The sequence below is a fragment of the Labrus bergylta genome, chromosome 17, assembly GCF_963930695.1.
Source record: "Labrus bergylta chromosome 17, fLabBer1.1, whole genome shotgun sequence".
NCBI classification, from domain to species: Eukaryota; Metazoa; Chordata; class Actinopteri; order Labriformes; family Labridae; genus Labrus; species Labrus bergylta.
Genome location: NC_089211.1, coordinates 4,599,980 through 4,618,700, shown reverse-complemented (window position 1 = coordinate 4,618,700; position 18,721 = coordinate 4,599,980). Strand labels below are relative to the sequence as shown.

General features: G+C 39.5%; 2 protein-coding genes across 2 annotated transcripts in view; both read right to left on the bottom strand.

Moving 5' to 3' along the window:
* Nucleotides 1–727: 727 nt before the first annotated feature.
* Nucleotides 728–8,600, bottom strand: LOC109985701 (annexin A1). The gene is made up of 12 exons (XM_020636095.3): nucleotides 8,464–8,600; nucleotides 8,262–8,369; nucleotides 7,636–7,741; nucleotides 7,313–7,407; nucleotides 6,347–6,460; nucleotides 5,896–5,986; nucleotides 5,490–5,626; nucleotides 3,979–4,072; nucleotides 3,307–3,402; nucleotides 2,415–2,473; nucleotides 1,346–1,468; nucleotides 728–1,201 (listed from the first exon to the last, which is right to left on the bottom strand). Exons 2-12 carry the CDS (start codon nucleotides 8,328–8,330, stop codon nucleotides 1,145–1,147), a joined length of 1,041 nt encoding a protein of 346 aa, XP_020491751.1. The 5' UTR covers nucleotides 8,331–8,369; nucleotides 8,464–8,600; the 3' UTR covers nucleotides 728–1,144.
* A 1,307-nt stretch (nucleotides 8,601–9,907) lies between these two features.
* tmc2a (transmembrane channel-like 2a) overlaps nucleotides 9,908–18,721 on the bottom strand; it is a 14,039-nt gene continuing 5,225 nt past the window's right edge. The window contains exons 8-20 of the mRNA XM_065965985.1: nucleotides 18,663–18,721; nucleotides 17,595–17,737; nucleotides 17,145–17,292; nucleotides 16,840–17,028; nucleotides 16,547–16,726; nucleotides 15,756–15,914; nucleotides 15,301–15,429; nucleotides 13,842–13,909; nucleotides 12,705–12,944; nucleotides 12,497–12,622; nucleotides 12,211–12,289; nucleotides 10,611–10,728; nucleotides 9,908–10,383 (exon numbers count right to left, since the gene is read on the bottom strand). The exon at nucleotides 18,663–18,721 is cut by the window's right edge and continues 40 nt beyond it. Coding sequence (XP_065822057.1) covers nucleotides 10,175–10,383; nucleotides 10,611–10,728; nucleotides 12,211–12,289; nucleotides 12,497–12,622; nucleotides 12,705–12,944; nucleotides 13,842–13,909; nucleotides 15,301–15,429; nucleotides 15,756–15,914; nucleotides 16,547–16,726; nucleotides 16,840–17,028; nucleotides 17,145–17,292; nucleotides 17,595–17,737; nucleotides 18,663–18,721 — 1,847 coding nt within the window. The 3' untranslated portion in view covers nucleotides 9,908–10,174. The remainder of the gene's footprint in view (nucleotides 10,384–10,610; nucleotides 10,729–12,210; nucleotides 12,290–12,496; nucleotides 12,623–12,704; nucleotides 12,945–13,841; nucleotides 13,910–15,300; nucleotides 15,430–15,755; nucleotides 15,915–16,546; nucleotides 16,727–16,839; nucleotides 17,029–17,144; nucleotides 17,293–17,594; nucleotides 17,738–18,662) is intronic.

Here is an 18,721-nt window from a genome sequence, read left to right as displayed (position 1 = left end):
TTTATGGTGTTTTTTTTATTTGACAACGACATCTGGAAAGCAAAACTTTGTCTCAAAATCTTTACAATTACGCCTTCATTTCCCTGATTATACTGGCTTGGGAAAAACATCTGACTTATTTCTTTAAAATTTCAAGATGCTTGTTATATATAAATAATGTTTACAATAATTACTAAGAAATTCCAGATTTTGTCTTAATCTCATGATTCAGACTGTAGCCTATATTTGGAATGAGATTTGTCCTTATTTAATTTGTAAGACATTTCCAGTATTTCAGTGTAGCCAATTGATTATTTTGAACTAAAACATATATAACCATTTTAATCTTTGGAATATTTTCAGTCTTCTTCCCCTCCATATTGGGTATTTATATGAAGATAAAATAATTCAGACACCAAATGTATTCATAAAATGTTGTATTTTTTTGTCCCCACAAATTACAAAATTAGATTCAGTCCCACAGTGTTCCCGTCTTGAGTAGTATTTTCAGTCATTTTGCAGTACCAGATCAAACTATTGTGTAGAAGTGTATGTGGAATATGTGTTTCTTTTGTTTTCCTAGTGGATACGAACTTGCAAAGTTTCTACTGCTGAATTTACTACAGTATCATTTTAAAATCATCTATGAAAAAAGACAGATTTACTCAGACTGCATTAAAACAACTACAGCTCCCATGAAGCCTTGACACTGGTTCCCAGGGTCAAAGAAGTAACTCAGGCTTCCTCATTTTTACTTAAAAATTGAGATTTAACTGCAGCATGGTCGTTTATTATCCATTCGATTACAGTTGACAACTTGTAAAAGAAAAGGCAACAATAAAAAACAACAAGTAAGTTTTCTTTAAAGGAAGTTTCCAGAAGCAGTTTTTGAATCAGGACCTCATCACTCTTATCGTAGGTTCAATTGGACATCAAGATTTTAATAAAGACACAGCACAGAAAGATACAAACCCACACTAACCAACAGTTAAAAACATTTATAACACAGGATAAGCATTCATGTGAATAAGCTGTTTTAACACTAGTTAAAGTCAGACATATTAATGATGTTGGGAAAGCACTTCAGAGATTTATGTCAAATGAGTCATAATTTTACACAGTGTGAGACAAGATTTATTTCTAGTAAGTAGGTAACACCAGATTTTCAGAAAGGTCCACACAGTCCAAGCAGAACAGCCTGATAGTGTCCCTTTGTGTCGTTCTGTGAAACAGAGAAAAAGACATAATCAGCAGAAATTCTCTGATACAATAAAGTCATTGGCTTCTTCGCTGAACTTAATTTTGGGGGAAACACAATGGTAGACATCAGGGAAAATGTGAATACTTAATAGTTTGGATACTTTACCACTAAGGAGTCCTGAAGGCTAACTCCATACATAGCCCTGTACTCCTGCACGATCTTCTTCAGGTCCACCTCAGAGCGGCTCACCAGCACCCGGATGAGAGTTTGCTCACATGTGCCATAACCCTGTGAGAACAGAGCAGAGGATGGTTGACTGCAAACACCACTATGTGCAAACTACTGTAGTGTTAAGTGTCTTCATTAAATATGTGTATGTTAACCATATGATACGATGCATTATTGCCCCCTGTAGCAAAAACTATACACATTTAGCTCCTCCACAGTAGAACTAATAAATAACAATAATCAACATTTCAAACAACACACATGTAGACAGATTACCAATGACAACCACAACCAACATACTGCATATTATTGCATTCTAATATTGCATATTATCCCATATTGCACGCTTGTTTACACAACATGAATAAGTGTAAACATGTATGCACAACCACAGCTTTAAGGAACATTACTAAACATTTGGATAGAGGATGACATAAGTTGAATTTATGTAGCAGTTCACATTACATCTGTGCATAACTTCCCTTCACAGTTAGTCATTGTCTTTATTATTATTATTAATGGAGGCCAGAGCTCCAAATTGAGTCAGCTGCAAAAAAGGGATTGACAAAGAAGCCGATGTCATACTCAGTTTGCACAGTACTTGCATTTGATTTCAACGTAATATGACATACAGTACATGTCTTAGATTTGCACTACTCTGTCTAAAATCCCAAATAGACACCTGACAGAAAGACAATACAATTTAAATTAAGACATCCAGGACCATGTTTCTCTCAGAGTGAGCAGGAAAAAAAAGTATCTAAATTCCCTCCAAAATGATGCCTAAGCCTTTAAGATTAAAGTTACCTAATTCTTACCAAAAAGAAGTCAAAGTTATTAGCAAACAAAACAGTTGTTGTAGGTACAATATGTGTTTTGTTTCAGTAATGTTAGTTCAGTAAATCTTAAAAAAGAGATCCACATGTACACACATTAACACACTCATACACACAGATATGCACTCTCAACATCTGCTTAGAGGGTAAGATGGAGTATTTATACACACGTCCATAGCCTTATGGAGCTTCTCAGCGAAGAACGCCGACGTGTTCCAGGAGCATTTCACTGAACAACAAAGAGACACAAACATGTGAGTATTAGTTACACTAACATGAAGTCTAATGTGACTTTAATGTAGCTGAACCTCACAAGCTGAAGTCTTGATAGCAGCTTCTCCATTTAAACATCAGTTGATCAACAATTAAGTCAACGCTTGTCAATAATAAAATGCAAACTTTATGAGGATGTCCAGTCTGTTGATAATAAATGTAGATAACTGAAGGTGGCCATGCTCCACAGACAGAAAGGGCTGATTATCTCCTGCTACAGTGCTGTAGTATCATCAGTGCTTATGTAGCAGGACGCATGCTGCAGCTGCAGCCTTGGCATCACTCTGATGCATTCCTTTAGTTGTCTTGTCTGGCTGGAATAAAGGTGCAAGTGTTGTTTTACCTTGCCTTTGCAAATTAAGCAAAGAGGATTCAAAATCCAAACTGTAGACTGGTAGCCTGTGGTTCTCCTGGGACACTCAAAAAAAATACTACAGCACTAGTGCTGCAAGAGAAACTGATTCTGCAGGTTTAAGCTGGGACTCACTCAGTTTTTTACACTTTACACCTCCTTCTGATAGAGATGTACTTTAAATACTCCAAAATGTTCCTGTCAAAAATTATTTTAAAAAGGTTTCAAATTGAACATTAAGATAAAAAAAAAAAATGATTAGGATGAAGAATCTCATGTAAAATAAATGACCAAAACTGAGTCCATGCAGTTCTCATTAATCCCGTTGAGTAACTGGTTTGGAGGGCTTTTTAAACTTGTTGTAAGTGAACTCCTTAACCATCAAAAGTGAGACCAAATCTGTTCACATTAGGAAAATAATTGCTGAAATATCTCACCAATGTCCAGCAGACAGTCTTCAATGTCACCACTAAGATGCAGGTCCAGAGCCTTAGGTAATGTCAAGTCACTGCCCAAGGCATATTTCTGGAATGCTAGAAGGTAAACAGAAAATAACAAGTATTTAGAATAAATGGTTAATGCAATTATATTAAGTGCATGCACTGAATACTGATACCTCAACCAGCTGTGGGATTTAAGAAAAACCTGCTTCATCTGGTTTAAGGTAATCTTTAGACACACAATTCATACTGTAAGAAGTATAAATAAAAGCTTGTTTTTTAGTCATTCCATTAAAATGTGTATTATTGGTCAAGTCATTTTAGTAAATTTGAGCAACACAGACAATTTGTAGCACAAAGAAATGATCTTAAGATTGAAAATTGCATTAATGATGTGTGCTTAAATAAACCTTCAAAAGATATTCAAAGCCGATAAGAATCCATAAATGTTTTTTATTTCCCCATAAATAAGCCATCAACTCCAGACTAAACTAAAAGATTTTCTCTTTATCGTGGCTAAACGTTAGGGTGTGTTCCCCTGTTCCTTGATTACCTGCAGGTGTGGTTCAAACCTGTTTTTCAAGGTGTTGGTGTTTGAAAGGGAGGTTTTGGCTGTTTGAGCCTCTGAAACCCAGCAGCTTAAAGGAGTCAAACACTTCAGACACTCACTCTTAGAGAGATGCTTTGCGTTCCGAGAGGTCAGGATGTTGATGAAGGTGGAAACGTTGATTCCTTCAGGATGCTCAGCTGCCTCAAACAGAGTCTGCAGGAACAAAACAGTGACACAGCATCACCAGTTAATAAAAATGATCTTCTTAGGATAAAGCTGCTGAGTCACACTGCTAAACAAAGAAATAATGTACCAACTTTACAATGGCAACAGGAATAGCACAATGCTAATCCTTTGTACACGATTTGTAGATTCTCTTGATATTTCAAGATTGCACCATAATGTGTCTTGCCAACAGACCTAACATTATTTAGATTTTTACACTTCGCAAAAACAGCTTCTTGATCAGGTTATTCAGACTTTTGTTGCAACTTAACTCAAAGCAAAAACGGTTTATTTTGGGTCCACACAGCTCGTGAATCAGATTACAGATCGCTGTGTGACGCTGTGGTGAGACGCTCTGCTGCTGAAACAACACCTGGTCTGCAGTGTGTAATGCATGGAGGCCGAATAGTGTGGCAAAGTCGTTCAGCCCCTGATTCAGCATCAGAGGTGGTCACTGAGGCGTAACCAAAGGGAGATGGTGGTAATGTGTAACACTGGAACCGGCAGGATCAAACAGCATCATGTGTGTGTGAAGCTCCCGCTGTGTGTACACGTCCTGACTCTAATGCTTCCTCACACTGAAACGCAATGTGAAATCACACACTGGGACATCAATATTATGCTGTTGAGGATGCACTGACGGAAGAACTTTTTTATGTCCCTGTTGTTATGATTTGGTCTTTTTTTAGTTTTGGTTTTTCAGTGTTTAGTGTTTCTTCTTGTTCTAGTGTGTTTTGTTCATTCTTGAGTTCTGTGTGTTTTTAGTGTTTCATGATTTTGTTTGTAGTTGTCCTCTGTGTTTCTTGTATTCCTGCCTGTGTGTTTCCCAGTGTGATTGCCCTGATTGTCTTCACCTGTGTCTTGTTAGTCTCACCTGTGTTTGATGACCCCTGTGTTTATTTAGTCTCTGTGTTTTTTCCCTCCTGGGTCAGTTCATTGTATGTTGTATGTGTTTGTGGTATGTCAGTCAGTCGTCAGTTTACTAGTGTCTCCTTGTTTTTTTGTGTTTTGGAATTTTCATTGTTATTTTAAATTAATAGTTTGTTGTTTCCGCACTTGGGTCCACCTCCCTTGTTTTACACACCGCACCGTAACACCTGTTGCAGAATCACAATGTGAAAAGGACTAAGGCATAACAGTGACATCTTCAACAGGTAATGTAATATGGTTTGATTGTTAAGAGACATTTTTTGACAGAAAGTCCTACTTGTAGATGTACAGAATAAAATCAGCTGAGAGATAAGACGTACTAATTTGTCTAAGATCGACACAAAGAAAGGATTCCTCCCATGAGAAAAGATTTTACCCCTTCATTAGGAACCAATCGGATTCGGACTCACACAGGAAGTAGATAAATATTGAAGGACAACAGCTTTTTCCTTTGAGTTTTTCCCCCCTGATTTACCTCTGAATCCTTTTGGACTAAATCCATATCGACGTGATCGCTCTCGTCTTGTTCAGCCTTCAACATGGCCAGAAGGGCTGTAGTGAAGTCACCGCTGGTCTCATCTTTAATGACTTCCTCCAGTTCAACTTCATACACTGAAGGGACAAAAAAACTATTAGCCCAAACAGACTTTGTAACATAACAGACATAACTGAACAGAGTCTGGCTGCACTGGTGGAGTTAGCAGAAGTTCAGTCTTCATAACTGTGTTATTACAGGGTTGCGGGGTCGAGGAATTCAACTTTGTTTTACTGCTGTGCCTACGTTTCACGAACGGGCAAATAGCAAAGATTTTTCATAAAATTTGAAATCCCTTCAGGGCCTCAGAGCTCAGGAAGTGCACCAACACTGAATTTGTCCACACCTTCTTTGTAGACCCTCTTAATATCCTCGATTTCTTTATTTGTCCTTGTTGCCAGGATCTCCACCAGCACGTCTTCATCGGTGCCCAGACCCTGTTAGAAAAGAGCAAATGTTTGTAGTGGCAAGTTTAAATAAATAAATCAATGATATGCTGGGTTCACAGCAGTTAAAAGCAATCAGAAAGGAAGAAGATGTGTCTTTAAGGGGGGACTTAAGGATGACGGCGTATACCCCAAACATTTCCCTAGTTCCATTAAGGGGGTAACATTCGGTCAACTCCAACACATTGCAGGGTTAAAATGAAGTTTGTGATATAAATGATGGGCTTGAGTGCATCACTTTTCATCAATTTGATTCACTCATTCTCTCTGAATATAAAGATACTCTGTGTGTACCGTGTAGAATAATATAACATTTGAATCACAAATCATAGAACAAGCGATGACATTTACCTTGGTGGCCTGCCTGAGCTCGTAGGCATCAAAGTGAGAGGGCGTCATGAGCAGGGCCATGGTGACATCCTCTAAGTCGTGCCTGAGAGCCGACTCCAGAGCTTCGTCCAGCCTCTAAGACGCACAGGGAGCAGCCAAGTGGAGGCATGAGTGTAAAACAATGTGATAACTAGGGGATTTCACAACATCTTACATTTCATGTGAGTGTGCATTACATTGCTACCACAGATGCTACATGTATCAGCTTAAAAGCAAGACTTTACTTAAGTTTTACTTTAGAGTGGAGATATGTAGTCAACTTTCCCAACAACTGACACGATTTTCACAAGGTATACACTGAGAAAAAGTCATCTGTCCAGTGGAATTATTTGTTTTTACAGGAGAGTCATGACAAAGTAAGTCAGGATGTTCATGTCGAGCATGTAGAGCTTGTTGACTGGCCACATTCAAACTGGTCATACCAGACTGAGCAAGGTTTTAGTCAGCAAAACCCCCTGGAGTTTCTTTAGTTTGTCTAATAATAAAGGTTTAAGATGAAATAAGCAAAATATTTATATAAAAATGAAGGAACTTTAAAAAAATCTGATACACAATCCAAAATTAAGAACTTTGATTGCAACTTTGATTTTAAATTACTTGTTCAACAGTTGAGAAAACACACACATCCAAAAAGGGCGGTTGCAGAGTCAAGCAAAAAAATCACTTAAAACTAAGACAAAATATTCCATAAATGTATTCCACAAGGAGAAATACATTTATGCAATATCAGGGTCCTGCAGTGTGCGAGGTGTCTTCGTCTTTGTTTTAAAATATTTGTTCAAGTCACAAAATGTACCTTAATAGTGTTGTAAATCTATAAAAGCCCTGAACACTTTGCATGGTGAACTCAGAGGACGCTTTGCAGAAAATTTCAAACTCCAATAACTTTCCAGAATTGTATTTTTGTCTGTTTTTTTAATCACTCACGTTTCCAGTAGAAGCTTCATAAGTGACTTTGATCTTCTGCCTCTGCACGTTGTTTCTCTTCACCAGGACTGAAACGATCACATCCTCGTCCACTTCTGTCAGGGACACATTTTATTTTGATTTTACTCTTTAAGCATCTAATCAACAGACTGTATAAAAACCAAAATACATGCTCTATGTGCAGAGATGAAGAGAAAAAGTGTTCCTCAGAACAACAATGAAACAATGAAACCCAGAGGAGCAGCGTGGCTTGTTCCCAGCTCAATATGTCATTCAGAGAGGGGACATTAACCTCGCTGTTGTAGTTATTTCACATTACTTACCATGATGTTCAATAGCTGTCTGAAGAACAGACGCATCACTGCTGGCACTGAAGTTTGGATACTCTGCGACTGTTCCGTAATACTTTCGTTTCACCTTCCCCTTCACCTTAAAACCACAGGTATAAAAAAATCAGACATTTTTCTAACTAAAGGTGCTGCAAACCAAAAACAACAGCTGTCATTTAGTCAACTAAATCATTAAGTCACAGAAAAACGTAACGCTTTTTGTCAGAAAAGTAAAGAAAGATTTTGAGCTTCTCTTCAACTTCTGAATGTCTAAGAGAGGTCTTTGTCAGGTTATTTCACTTCTGAATATGTTGCTTTTGATTGTAAGGTAAAAAGGCGTTGTATTTGGCATTCAAATTCAAAAGCTGTCACACAAGAGCTCCAGGATCTCAGGTCAAAACATACTGTAAGGGCTTGTAGGCCACACCCCCGCCCCGCCCCACCACACTCCATTTACAAAAACACTTATTTCACCTCCAGAATAATCATAAAACACATTTCATTGCAACAAAAAACCAATAAAACTATAATTTCTACAGCCTATTAAAATGTTGTAAAACAGGGAATCATATAGAAATGTAATCAAACAGCTGCTGTATTTTGATTTTTCTGACACTTACTTTGATATTTTCGTCATCGATGTCTTGGTTATGGATGACGTTGTTGAAGAATTTCTTGAACGCAGACATGTTGACTTGGCTTTAAAGTAATAAACAGACAAAATGTCTCTGTTGAAGGAAAAATGGAAGAATGAGATTAAGTATTGAAGATGCCTGAGATGTGTCTTCTTCCTCATATTCAAACATCGTATAAAAAGCTCACCTGTACTCCTGCAGATCGTCGTCACACTGCGGTCTGCAGATCTCAGGAGTGACTATTTAACTCACCCTGCTGTGTGTCTCCACCCATCTCTGTGCAGGTGATTCAACAGGCAGGTTTACTTACACTTAAAGTGGATCGGCAAGTCACCATCCACCTCTCTGAGACAACATTCCTGTGAGGTGACAGTCAGAGGATTGGGCTCTTCTGACAGGTTGGGTGACTCCTCTGTTGTGTAAGATTCACACAGACATGCAGAGAACGAGGACAGTCGGACGTAGTTCATTTTTTAAAGTAACCACTTTTTGCATAATTATAAGATTGAACCTGATGTTCAACATTTTTCTCTAGAGCTGATAGTTGCTGGGAAGGGGGGGGGGGGGGTCCTCTGTGTGAAACCTCATGAATGTCCTCCAGTGATTTTACTTGGGGGATGATGGTTAAATTCTTTAAATGGCAAAAATCAGAGTGAGGAGTTAGAATGAAACAAGTTCCCTACGATCTTGTGCTCAAGGCGCGCAGCTTCAGGCTAAATCATGAAGATATACAAAAAACTGTTAGCAGACACTTTGCATTGTGGGTATTGTTAGCACAAAATTGTAACAAGAAAGAAAATATGCTTTTGTGACAATGATGTGGTTTATGGAGCATAATGATTAATAAGTTAGGTTACTGTTTAAAAGTGGCAGAAACATTAATGAGATTTTAGCAGTAACAAAAGTAAGGAACTGTTGTGTACAAAGATGTTTATTGCAAATTGCATTACATTTGAATAGCTTTAATCACACAGACACCTGGACAAAGTTGATATAAGGGGGCGTGGCTTAACTACAGGTTCTGTGCAGACCATCGTCAGGGAAAAAAACAAACCCTGTGTAGTCCAATGATTCATCCAACAAGACAAAATGACGAGTTATGAGAGGTTGTGTTTGTCCGTCTCCAAGTCTGTCATCATGCAGCACAATTCCATTTAAAGGTAAAGTAACTTTGTTTTAGGTCACTCCCACTGCCCTGTCCACTTTCAACAGATTAGCATAGACAGTTAATCATCTCTCCTTCAGCTCATGATTACCGTTTAAAAAAAAAAGATCTCCTATTGTCATAACCTCATTACCCGCTTTATATTGAGACTGTAATTTTTGTAGGATAATATTTGAATAGGTAACAAAACAGGTTTACATTCTCATCTAATACCTGACTTCTCTTAGGCAACCAGTGCAGAATGATGTTTGTTGAGACATTTCTGAACAAGCTTCTCTTTTAAGATCATGAGGCTACATCCCCTTCTTAGTTATAGTCTATGCACAAACACAAAAGCACGTCCCCTCCTCCAAGTTTCTCCTTCCTGGAGATAAAACTGTTGGTTGGACTGAGGGTCCAACAAAAGAAGCTAGCTGCTGATCTCAGCAGCTGAGAATAAAAAGATGTAGACTTAGCTACGACAAAGATGTGTTATAAACTTTATTGCAAAGTCAGAATCATACCGTGAATTACAAAGTAAATGTAAGAAGAAAACAAAAAAAAAAAGCACATCTGTCTTATTTTCACTGCACCGTGTTGCCAAACAGTAAGTTACAATTCATACATCTTTCAATTACAAAAACTGACTTCAGGGGACTTTCAGTACTTTATGATTTCAGTAAATAAGAGGACATTTATTTTAATATATAATTTAATTCACCTGCTGTGAAATGAATGGAGATTTCTCACTCTGTTATCTCGGAGGGGGCCCTCTCCCACGGCCTCGTCCCGGTCCAGCTCCAGGACCAGGTCCAGGTCCTCTAGGGCCGGGGGGCTGCCTCACGGGTCCTCGAGCGTTGGGGTTGGGGGATGCCAGAGCCACATCTTTCTGCAGGTTCACACCTTTACCTGCTGATCCCGGCTTGGTTTTTGTTGGCTTTGCTTCTGGCTCTGGTTTCTTTACTGTTTGGACAGGGAGCGTGGTGGATTAGCGTTCCAGTATATATTTAATATAAGTAGATGATTCTTTAACAAGAAACTGATCAATGCTTGATATCCAGAATAAAGGACATCTTTTATTGTTTAATACTGGGGAAAGCTTTGGATTTATAATAAATGCAAGATGTGATTATTCACTTTTATTATGTCCATGTAAATCTAATTGGACAACCAATCAGGAGTTTACTAACCAGGCTCAGGGGGAGCAGGAGGCGCCAGAGACCGGTTCGGCAGCAGGTCCTCCAGGTCTTTCATGACCTGGTTGGTGCTGTCTGTGTTGTTCCTGCGGTTTTTCTCTTCGTCTCGAGCCTGGACAGACGGACCAGGAGAGAGACGGATAAGATGATACAAAATAAGAGATTAAGTAAGAAATAGAAGACAGTGGAGGAAGAGTGGAGGGGTTGTACTAACAGTTAAAGATTCTGCAAGAAGAAGATTTAAGGATATGGCTGTTGTATAGTTTTGTTGTTGTTACCAAAATACTTTGAAAAGAGGAAAATTAACTATTTTCAAGTCTCTATCAACACTGTCTGATCTCTAAGATGACAGTAACACTTCGCCCTACGCCTTTCGCTTCTGTTGAAGGCATGTGTGTAAAGAAAAAAAAACACAAGTTGGTCACAAGTAAGAAGGTTTCAGTGGGTTTGGTAATTTAAAAAAAACAAATGGATCCTTTTGTTAACAGCAAATTTTATGCAGGCGGGACTATTTTTAGTGGGTGCTCGGGTAAGAATTTACAACAGAAGAACATTATGTGTCTGTGTGTGTGTGAGGGTGGGTGTGCATGCTTGCACGTGTGTGTGTGAGATTGATTCCAAATAAACTACAGTGTGTGTGTGTTACTGGAAATGAAAGAACATGTTTCCCATTACAACCATGAGGCTTAAATATGTGTTTCCCATTTCCTCTTATTCCATTACATAAAAAGCAGAGAAAGTCACAGGACATTTTCCTTTCCAACCAAAAACTGTGAAAGCTCCTGCAGAACTGTACAAGAATGTGTACGAAACAGCAAAAAGAGGCTTTGCTCAGGCTGAGTTAAAGTGTCCAGACTTTAGTGATCTGCAGACCTGCAGACTTTGCATGTGACCTTTGAGATAAGTCTACAAGTACTGAGGACTCTTAAGACCCCCACTTGATCCAATCCTCAAAGAGCGCAGGCAGACTTTCTCTGCATTTCTCTGACAATCTAATGCAATAACTATGGACGCTGTAGTTTTCCTTATACAAACAAAAATAAACCTAAAATAACTTTTTATTGATGTGAAAGAACAACTACTTCATTACAATATTATTTGAATCATGTTGGACAGAAACTATTTAGGCACACGAGGATAACTATGCAGAAGTATCAGCTTCAGAGGAAATCAAAAAAAAAATATTTTTTGCACATCTTCAGGCCTTTATATCAGCGCCCTCTGCAGACTTAAAGATGACATGATGACAGTAAACACATCACAGTTTGTCCTACTGATGCTTTACACTGAGGGAAGACTTTTGGATTCAGCCATTAGCCTCAGACATACATCAGCATGTTCACATGCTCAAAATCACTTGAGCATGCTGGTGTTTACTGTAGGTAAATGTTTACTGTGTAAGCCTTCTTGGATTTGCATTTCTTGTGCAAATATTCACCAATAATACAGCTGAGATTGTCATTTCACTTATTTTGTTTGGTTTTTGCTAAATAAGTTTCTGAATCCTGTAGACTGCTTTTAGTTCTATTGTAGCATCTTGCTCGAGTATATGATGAAGAAGGTAAAACTAATGTTACCTCCTTTCTTCACTTACCATCTGCATCTTCTTCTTCAGCTCCGTGTTGGAGTTCTTGTAGGCCTCAGACACGGAGTTCAGATAGTAGATGGCAAGTCTGGAGAGGAGAATGACAGGATTTGTGGTTTTTCAGTAGCTTCAAATGCAACAAAGTTTTGCATCTTTTTTTTAGACTCACACTCTACCACCACCACCACAACAACAACAACAACAACAACAAGCAGTGTGATCATTCACTTGCGTTTGCGTCTTTGCAAGAGGATGCATTCATTGGTAAATGTGTGAGAATCTCCTCCACACTTACACCATGAGCAGCACAGCCGGTATGATGAGGCCCGGGTTGGCTGCGTAGCTGAACAGCGTCCCCAGGAAAGCCGGCAGGTCCAGATCGATCGTCTCCATGATCACATCAAACATCTTCACCTTCCCACTGCAAACATCAGCGGCATCAGTATGCTTTCCTTTTGGTTTTTTAAGCTTCTTACACTTCAAGGTTTATGTCTGATTGTTACCTGAAGGGTCCGCAGTCGAACGAAGGCGGCAGCGTCATGATGGTATAGACCACAGGTAACAGACTGAGGAAGAGGATGAGGAGCAGCAGACCCATGTAGAAGTTGTTGGACTTGGAGGCCTTGAAGACTCTCTCGTGGGGGACGTTTGTGGCCATGACAGCCCAGCACTGATAGTACATGGAGCTGAGGAGGCGGAGCAGGTTGATGCCGACCAGACCCGGAGCGTAAAATGCACCCATCCTGAAACACAACACAACATGACATCATTCAGTGTGGTCACATGATGAGTAACAAAGAACAAAACATGTAAACTTTCCTTTTGAAATGCTTTTAATACTATGTTTACGTGACAGTGGTCAAATTCTACACTAAGGTATGAGCACTACTCTTATAAACCTCCTGTGAGGAACTTTCTGATATTTGTAGATTTTGGAAACCGCTGTAACTTCTCATCCCTCTTTGGTTCAAATGTCCAACGTGTAACTCACAATGAAGCACTGGCATGGAACATTTTTAAAGGAAGAATGTCTTCTTCCTTCTGAATCTTCTGACCCAGTAGATGTCGCCCTTGAGCATCAGCATCAAACCAAAACAAACTGCTGTTTGGAGACACCTTGGCTATTCTGAAGCCGCCGCTCTCCTCCACCAACACACCTCCAACCCACCTCCACTCACCATCACACCATCATGACATTTTTTTTACAATTGCTTTAAGTATTAAACATCTCAAATTTGAGGAAATTAAGACGACAGATGAGAAAGGGATACAATCTGAAAAACTAAAACAATCAAATGCTGGATTTCTAACTATAGTTTTGGGATCTTTATTCGCTGTAAAAATACATATTTTCAGCACCAAAGGGCAACACCCACCTACAACATAAAGACTCATATCACACATTTCACTGAGGACTTATCATCTCCATTCAAAGTGCTGTCAACACACAGTGATGTCTTTGCATCCTGAAGCCCAAACACCGACAGTATAGATGACACTGATACCATTTATACACTCAGTGATACCTGATACACACAGCAACACACACCCATGAATGTAAACGTCAGCGTACAATCACACAGAGGTACACAATGAAAACTGATCGTGTGTGGTTGATGTATAAAAACAAAAGCTCATACCAGATCATCCCTTGATTGAAGACCAATCCAAGTACATTTCCACTGATGTCAAACTCTCCATACGACGGCTGAAAGTCAACAGACAAAATGATTACTCAATTAAACGCATGTTTCATAAATTCACAAATTACCATCTTAGTTTAGCACCTAAGCATGATAATATTTATTTATCAACCCAAAAGAAAAAGACACCACTGATTAATGTGACTGGAATTACACTGAACAAAAATATAAACACTTTTGTTTCTGTTTCAATTTTCACGAGTTGAAATCAGAGACCTAAGACTATTTCTTTGTACACAGAATGCATATTCATCCCAAATTCAAATCCATCCACCTGACAGGGGTTTGGTGCTGATTAGAAAGTATAATTATTGCACAGGTGTGCCTTAGGCTGGAAACAAAAACAGGCCACTCTAAAATGTGCAGTTTTATCTGAAAAGTCACCATCAATTTCCTCACAACACATCTCCTTCTCATACAGCTGATCCGGTTGTTGGTTGTGACATGGTGACTGTTGTTTCGCTCCTCTTCAGTGTGCAAAGTTTCTGGATATTGGCGTGACCTGAAACACAATGCTGTGAAAGCAGATCAAGAGTATGCCTATGTCCTGTGAGTATGCAGGCCATTGGGATGTCTTCAGATTCTAGGAATTGTGTACAGATTCTTGCCGGGCTTTACCGTGCTGCAACATGAGGGGATGGTGGTGGATGAATCAACAATGGGCCTCAGGGTCTCTTCATAGTATCTCTGTGCTTTCAAAATGCATTTGTGTTTGTTGTCCATACCATATGCCTGTCCATACCACAACCCCTGTCTGTCCAGTACAGGGGAAACAAAGATTCATCAGGGAAGAGTACATTCTCCAAAGTGCCAGATGCCATCAAAGGTGAGAAATAACAAAGTCAAGTCAAGACCCTGGTGAGGATGAAGAAATGCAGATGAGCGTCCCTTTGACTGTTTCTGACATTTGGTGCAGAGACTCTTCAGTTATGTAAACCCATTGTCTTGTCAGCCGTCCAGGTGGCTGGTGTCAGATAATCTTGCAGGTGAAGATGCCGGATGCTGGAGGTCCTGGGCTGGCTTTGCTACACGAGGTCTGCTGTTGTGAGGCCGGTAGGATCTAATATAAATTCTCTGAGACAACTTTGGAAGAGCTTATGGAAGAGAAATAAACATTAAATTCACGGGCAACAGCTCTGATGGACATTCCTTTAGTCAGCAAGCCAATTGCATGCTCCCTCAAAACTCGGGGCATCTGTGACATGGTACGTGTGTGAAAACAATTTACACAATGCCTTCTGTCTTGTCTATGTCTATGTATGTTTGAAAAGGGTTTGAATCTGCATCCGGACACTTTTGTCTCAGAAATAGTGGAGCTGTTCTGAACAACATACTGTTCTATTAAAATGACTGTTTAAATAAAAACTGAGTCACATGATGCTTCGGACACACTCACAAATCCAGCCTCCAGGTCCCAACACCAGCAGTAGTTGAGGAAGCGAACGATGACCGCTCGGGCAAAGTCACCGATGAGGATGGTCAGGTAGGTGACCTGTATGTCCGACACCGTCAGCTTCACAAACTCCTACAGCAACAACAACACACACAAACAAATAAGATGTATAATCATTTAGGAAGGGTGATATTTTTGCTTTCAGAACAACTTGAAGTCATTTGTAAACACAACAAGGATACTTTGTATTGAGAAAAAATAAAAAAGACAAAACTGAAATGGATGTTTTGAAAATGAGTTGATTACATTATTTGAAAGGTTTTTATACAAATAATCTTAATTATAACAACTTGCTAGTGTACATACTGATAGAAAATGTAAGTGAACCATTTGTTAATATTTAACAGTGTTACTTCTGGGTCTAAATAAGAAATAAAAGTGAGTTTTTTGTTCATTACTATGCCAACAGCAGTCTCCCAGCATGGTCCTCTGATGACGTCAGCGGGGGGCATGGGCGGCGGGGTTACCAATGTGTCGTTGATCATAACCGTGAAGTTGGCGTAATATTCCTTCATGGCCCAGATGGAGGCGTTCTTAATGGACTGTTCTTCCTCCAGCTGCGAGTCGCAAACACAAGATTCAGTCAACACGGATACACAACATTTCTATTAAACAAAAGTAAAACATTCAAAGTAGAGCAGTGTGAAAGAGAGCCACAAAAGCACACTTTGAGCCTTATACATGTCGTTTTTTTAAGACTAGACTAGAAAAGTTTTGACAACTTGGCGTCACAAAACTGGAAAACTTGTAGTTTATGGTTATGTAGTTCATAACCTGTTCACAAATCTCACATTATTTCTTTACAGATCTTATTAAGGACTAAAGCCACTGAATAAAAAAGGTCGATTAATCAGATTGCAGAATTACATTAAAACCTGCATTCCTTCGAATGGCCAACAGGGGGAGACTCAGTGCTCTGAAAAAAGATTTGAATATTTGTAAATCTAAAGTCTCAGTAATGTGCTGACTTGGCGGACACATTAACTAATCGAATCATCAAATCTTTTTTCAGATCAATTCAGATGCAATAAGTAGATCCAAACTGACACCAATGCAGCTTTTATGAGACGTTAAGAAGATCAATCTTGAGCCAGGATTGTCTGAAGGGCTGTGTCATCATTGAAAGCTTCTGTAGAGGCTGTGTCACCATTAGAAATCTCTCTGCGTGTCATATAAACTACTTCCATACCTTTGTATTAACCTCGTCAAACAGGGCGAACAGGAAGGTGTACAGGTTTCCCAGGAAGAGGGCGAAGATGCGCCCGAGCTGCCACTTGAGGGCGATTCGAGGATGGTAGTCCTCCAGCTCAGCGAAGGTCTCAAACAGAGGAGGACACACCAGACCCAGCAGAGACATGATGAGCTCCAGCTGTCCACAAGAGTCCAAATTAAAAATAACTTTTATGATATACTTTCCTTTCAAGACACAATAAAGGCCTGATGAGTGACACAGATCTCCTGCAACAATCTGAGGGTCATTACCTCGTTCTTCTCGTACCAGCTGAGGTCGTCCCTGTTGGCGAACTCTTGAGACCTCTTCACCACAAAGTAGATGAGGTATCCACTGCCGCCGAGGCTGCAGGTGATGAGGACGTTAGCCAGGACTCGTAGGAACCTCCGCAGGTGGATGTTTTCATCCTTCTGGTTCTCCTGCTCGTCCACGATGGACTCCTGTTCTTGTCAAAAAAAGGGGGAGCGGGGAGAGAGAGAGAGAGAGAGATTTACAGTCAGTAAAAAACATTGCCAGAGATATTTATGTTCCTGTCGCCTGTGGTTGCCATGTTTACCTTGAAGCTGGTGGTGATGGAGGCATACTTGTTGTCGGCAGTCTCTGCGTTTCCTATGAGGTAATCCCAGCTGGTGAACATCTTCCAGGCAAATGTGAACTCTCCCTCCTCTCCGTCTCCACCGCCCACATCAGCGTTCTTGGCCATTCTGAAGAACAAAACAGACTTCTTTGTGGGCATAAAATGCTTAACGATCATTTTTGTATTTTCGTCACTGACCATATTTTCCATCATTTTGAACATATAACAGATTGTTTCATCTTTCCCTTTTCTGTTGTCCCAGTGTTTTGATTTTAAGTCACATTTTTTCAGTAAAATTAAATCAGATCTATTTAACAACATATTTTTTTCTGAACTCTTGAATCATTCAAACAATTAAAACTGGTACTTAATGATATTCCTGTGACAGTCCATATGAAGCGCCTTCATTGGACGCCGTTGCAGACTCACGTGCGAATAACCACCATCAGGCTGTAGCCAAAGGAGCCGATCCCGACCATGAGGTAGGACAGAGGCAGCCTGAACTGCAGCAGGCCGATGGTCCTCTGGTTGTTGTAATATCCGTAGAAAAGGACGGAATATTTGCAGTAGCCCTGAGAATAGAGGAGCTGTCGTCACTTTCATTTTACCACATATGAAGTGAGTTTCTTATGAAACGACATGAAAACTGCATCACATCTTACTGGAAACCAAAGAACTGAGCTGAACTATGAAGTCCTGATTTGTGCCCTCTTGTTGTTGTGACTGACAGCTTTAACAATATCAGAAGTGAAAACACATTGTGCACGCTGTGATTTAAAACAAAGAGGAAAATCTTCACTTTTGTTTGCAAAATAATAAAAATAAGGTTCAATCAATAAGTATGAAATCTTGGGAGCGCCGATAGCATCATGCGCCGATAGCATCATGCACCCCAAATGAGGAGGTTGGAGTCCTCTTTGTAGCAGCTGTGGGTTTAGATCCACACTAGGCCCTTTGCTGCATTTAGACTCCCTTTCTCTCCTAAAAAGCATTTCCTGTCTCTCTTCAGCTGTCCTATAAAGGCAAAAAGGCCCCCAAAAAATGTCTGATATCTTAAAAAAAGGAATGATTATTACATTTAAAGAAAAAGTTAGCTAACTCTTTCAAAAAGAAGTTAAACTATGTAATAACTGTTAATCTGGATTTCTCTTTCAGGCGAAATTACTTATACAGAATTTAATTGTTTTTACCGTTTGTTGTGTTATCTGCTTTTCTTTATTTTGCCCAATGTGTAGTCGACTAGTATTTGAAGTGCTCGGCTTCTGCAAGCCTTCTTTTTAAGCTGCACTCTAAATTCACATAGTGTACATACTTTGTGCAATATTCTTTCAAACTAATGCAAACCTGAGCTTTCTGACTGAAAAAACACCAAATGACCAAGACAGATTCTTTGTATTTGTATATATACTTACTACTAATATATTTAAAGCAGGGAATGACTTGATAAATAAGAACTAGAACACATGATCTAATCTTTGACCTTTCTCATAGACTTACATTGAAGTCCATGAGCACAGAGTAGTCCTGAGCCGTGTCCTGTTCTGCTCTGGGTACGG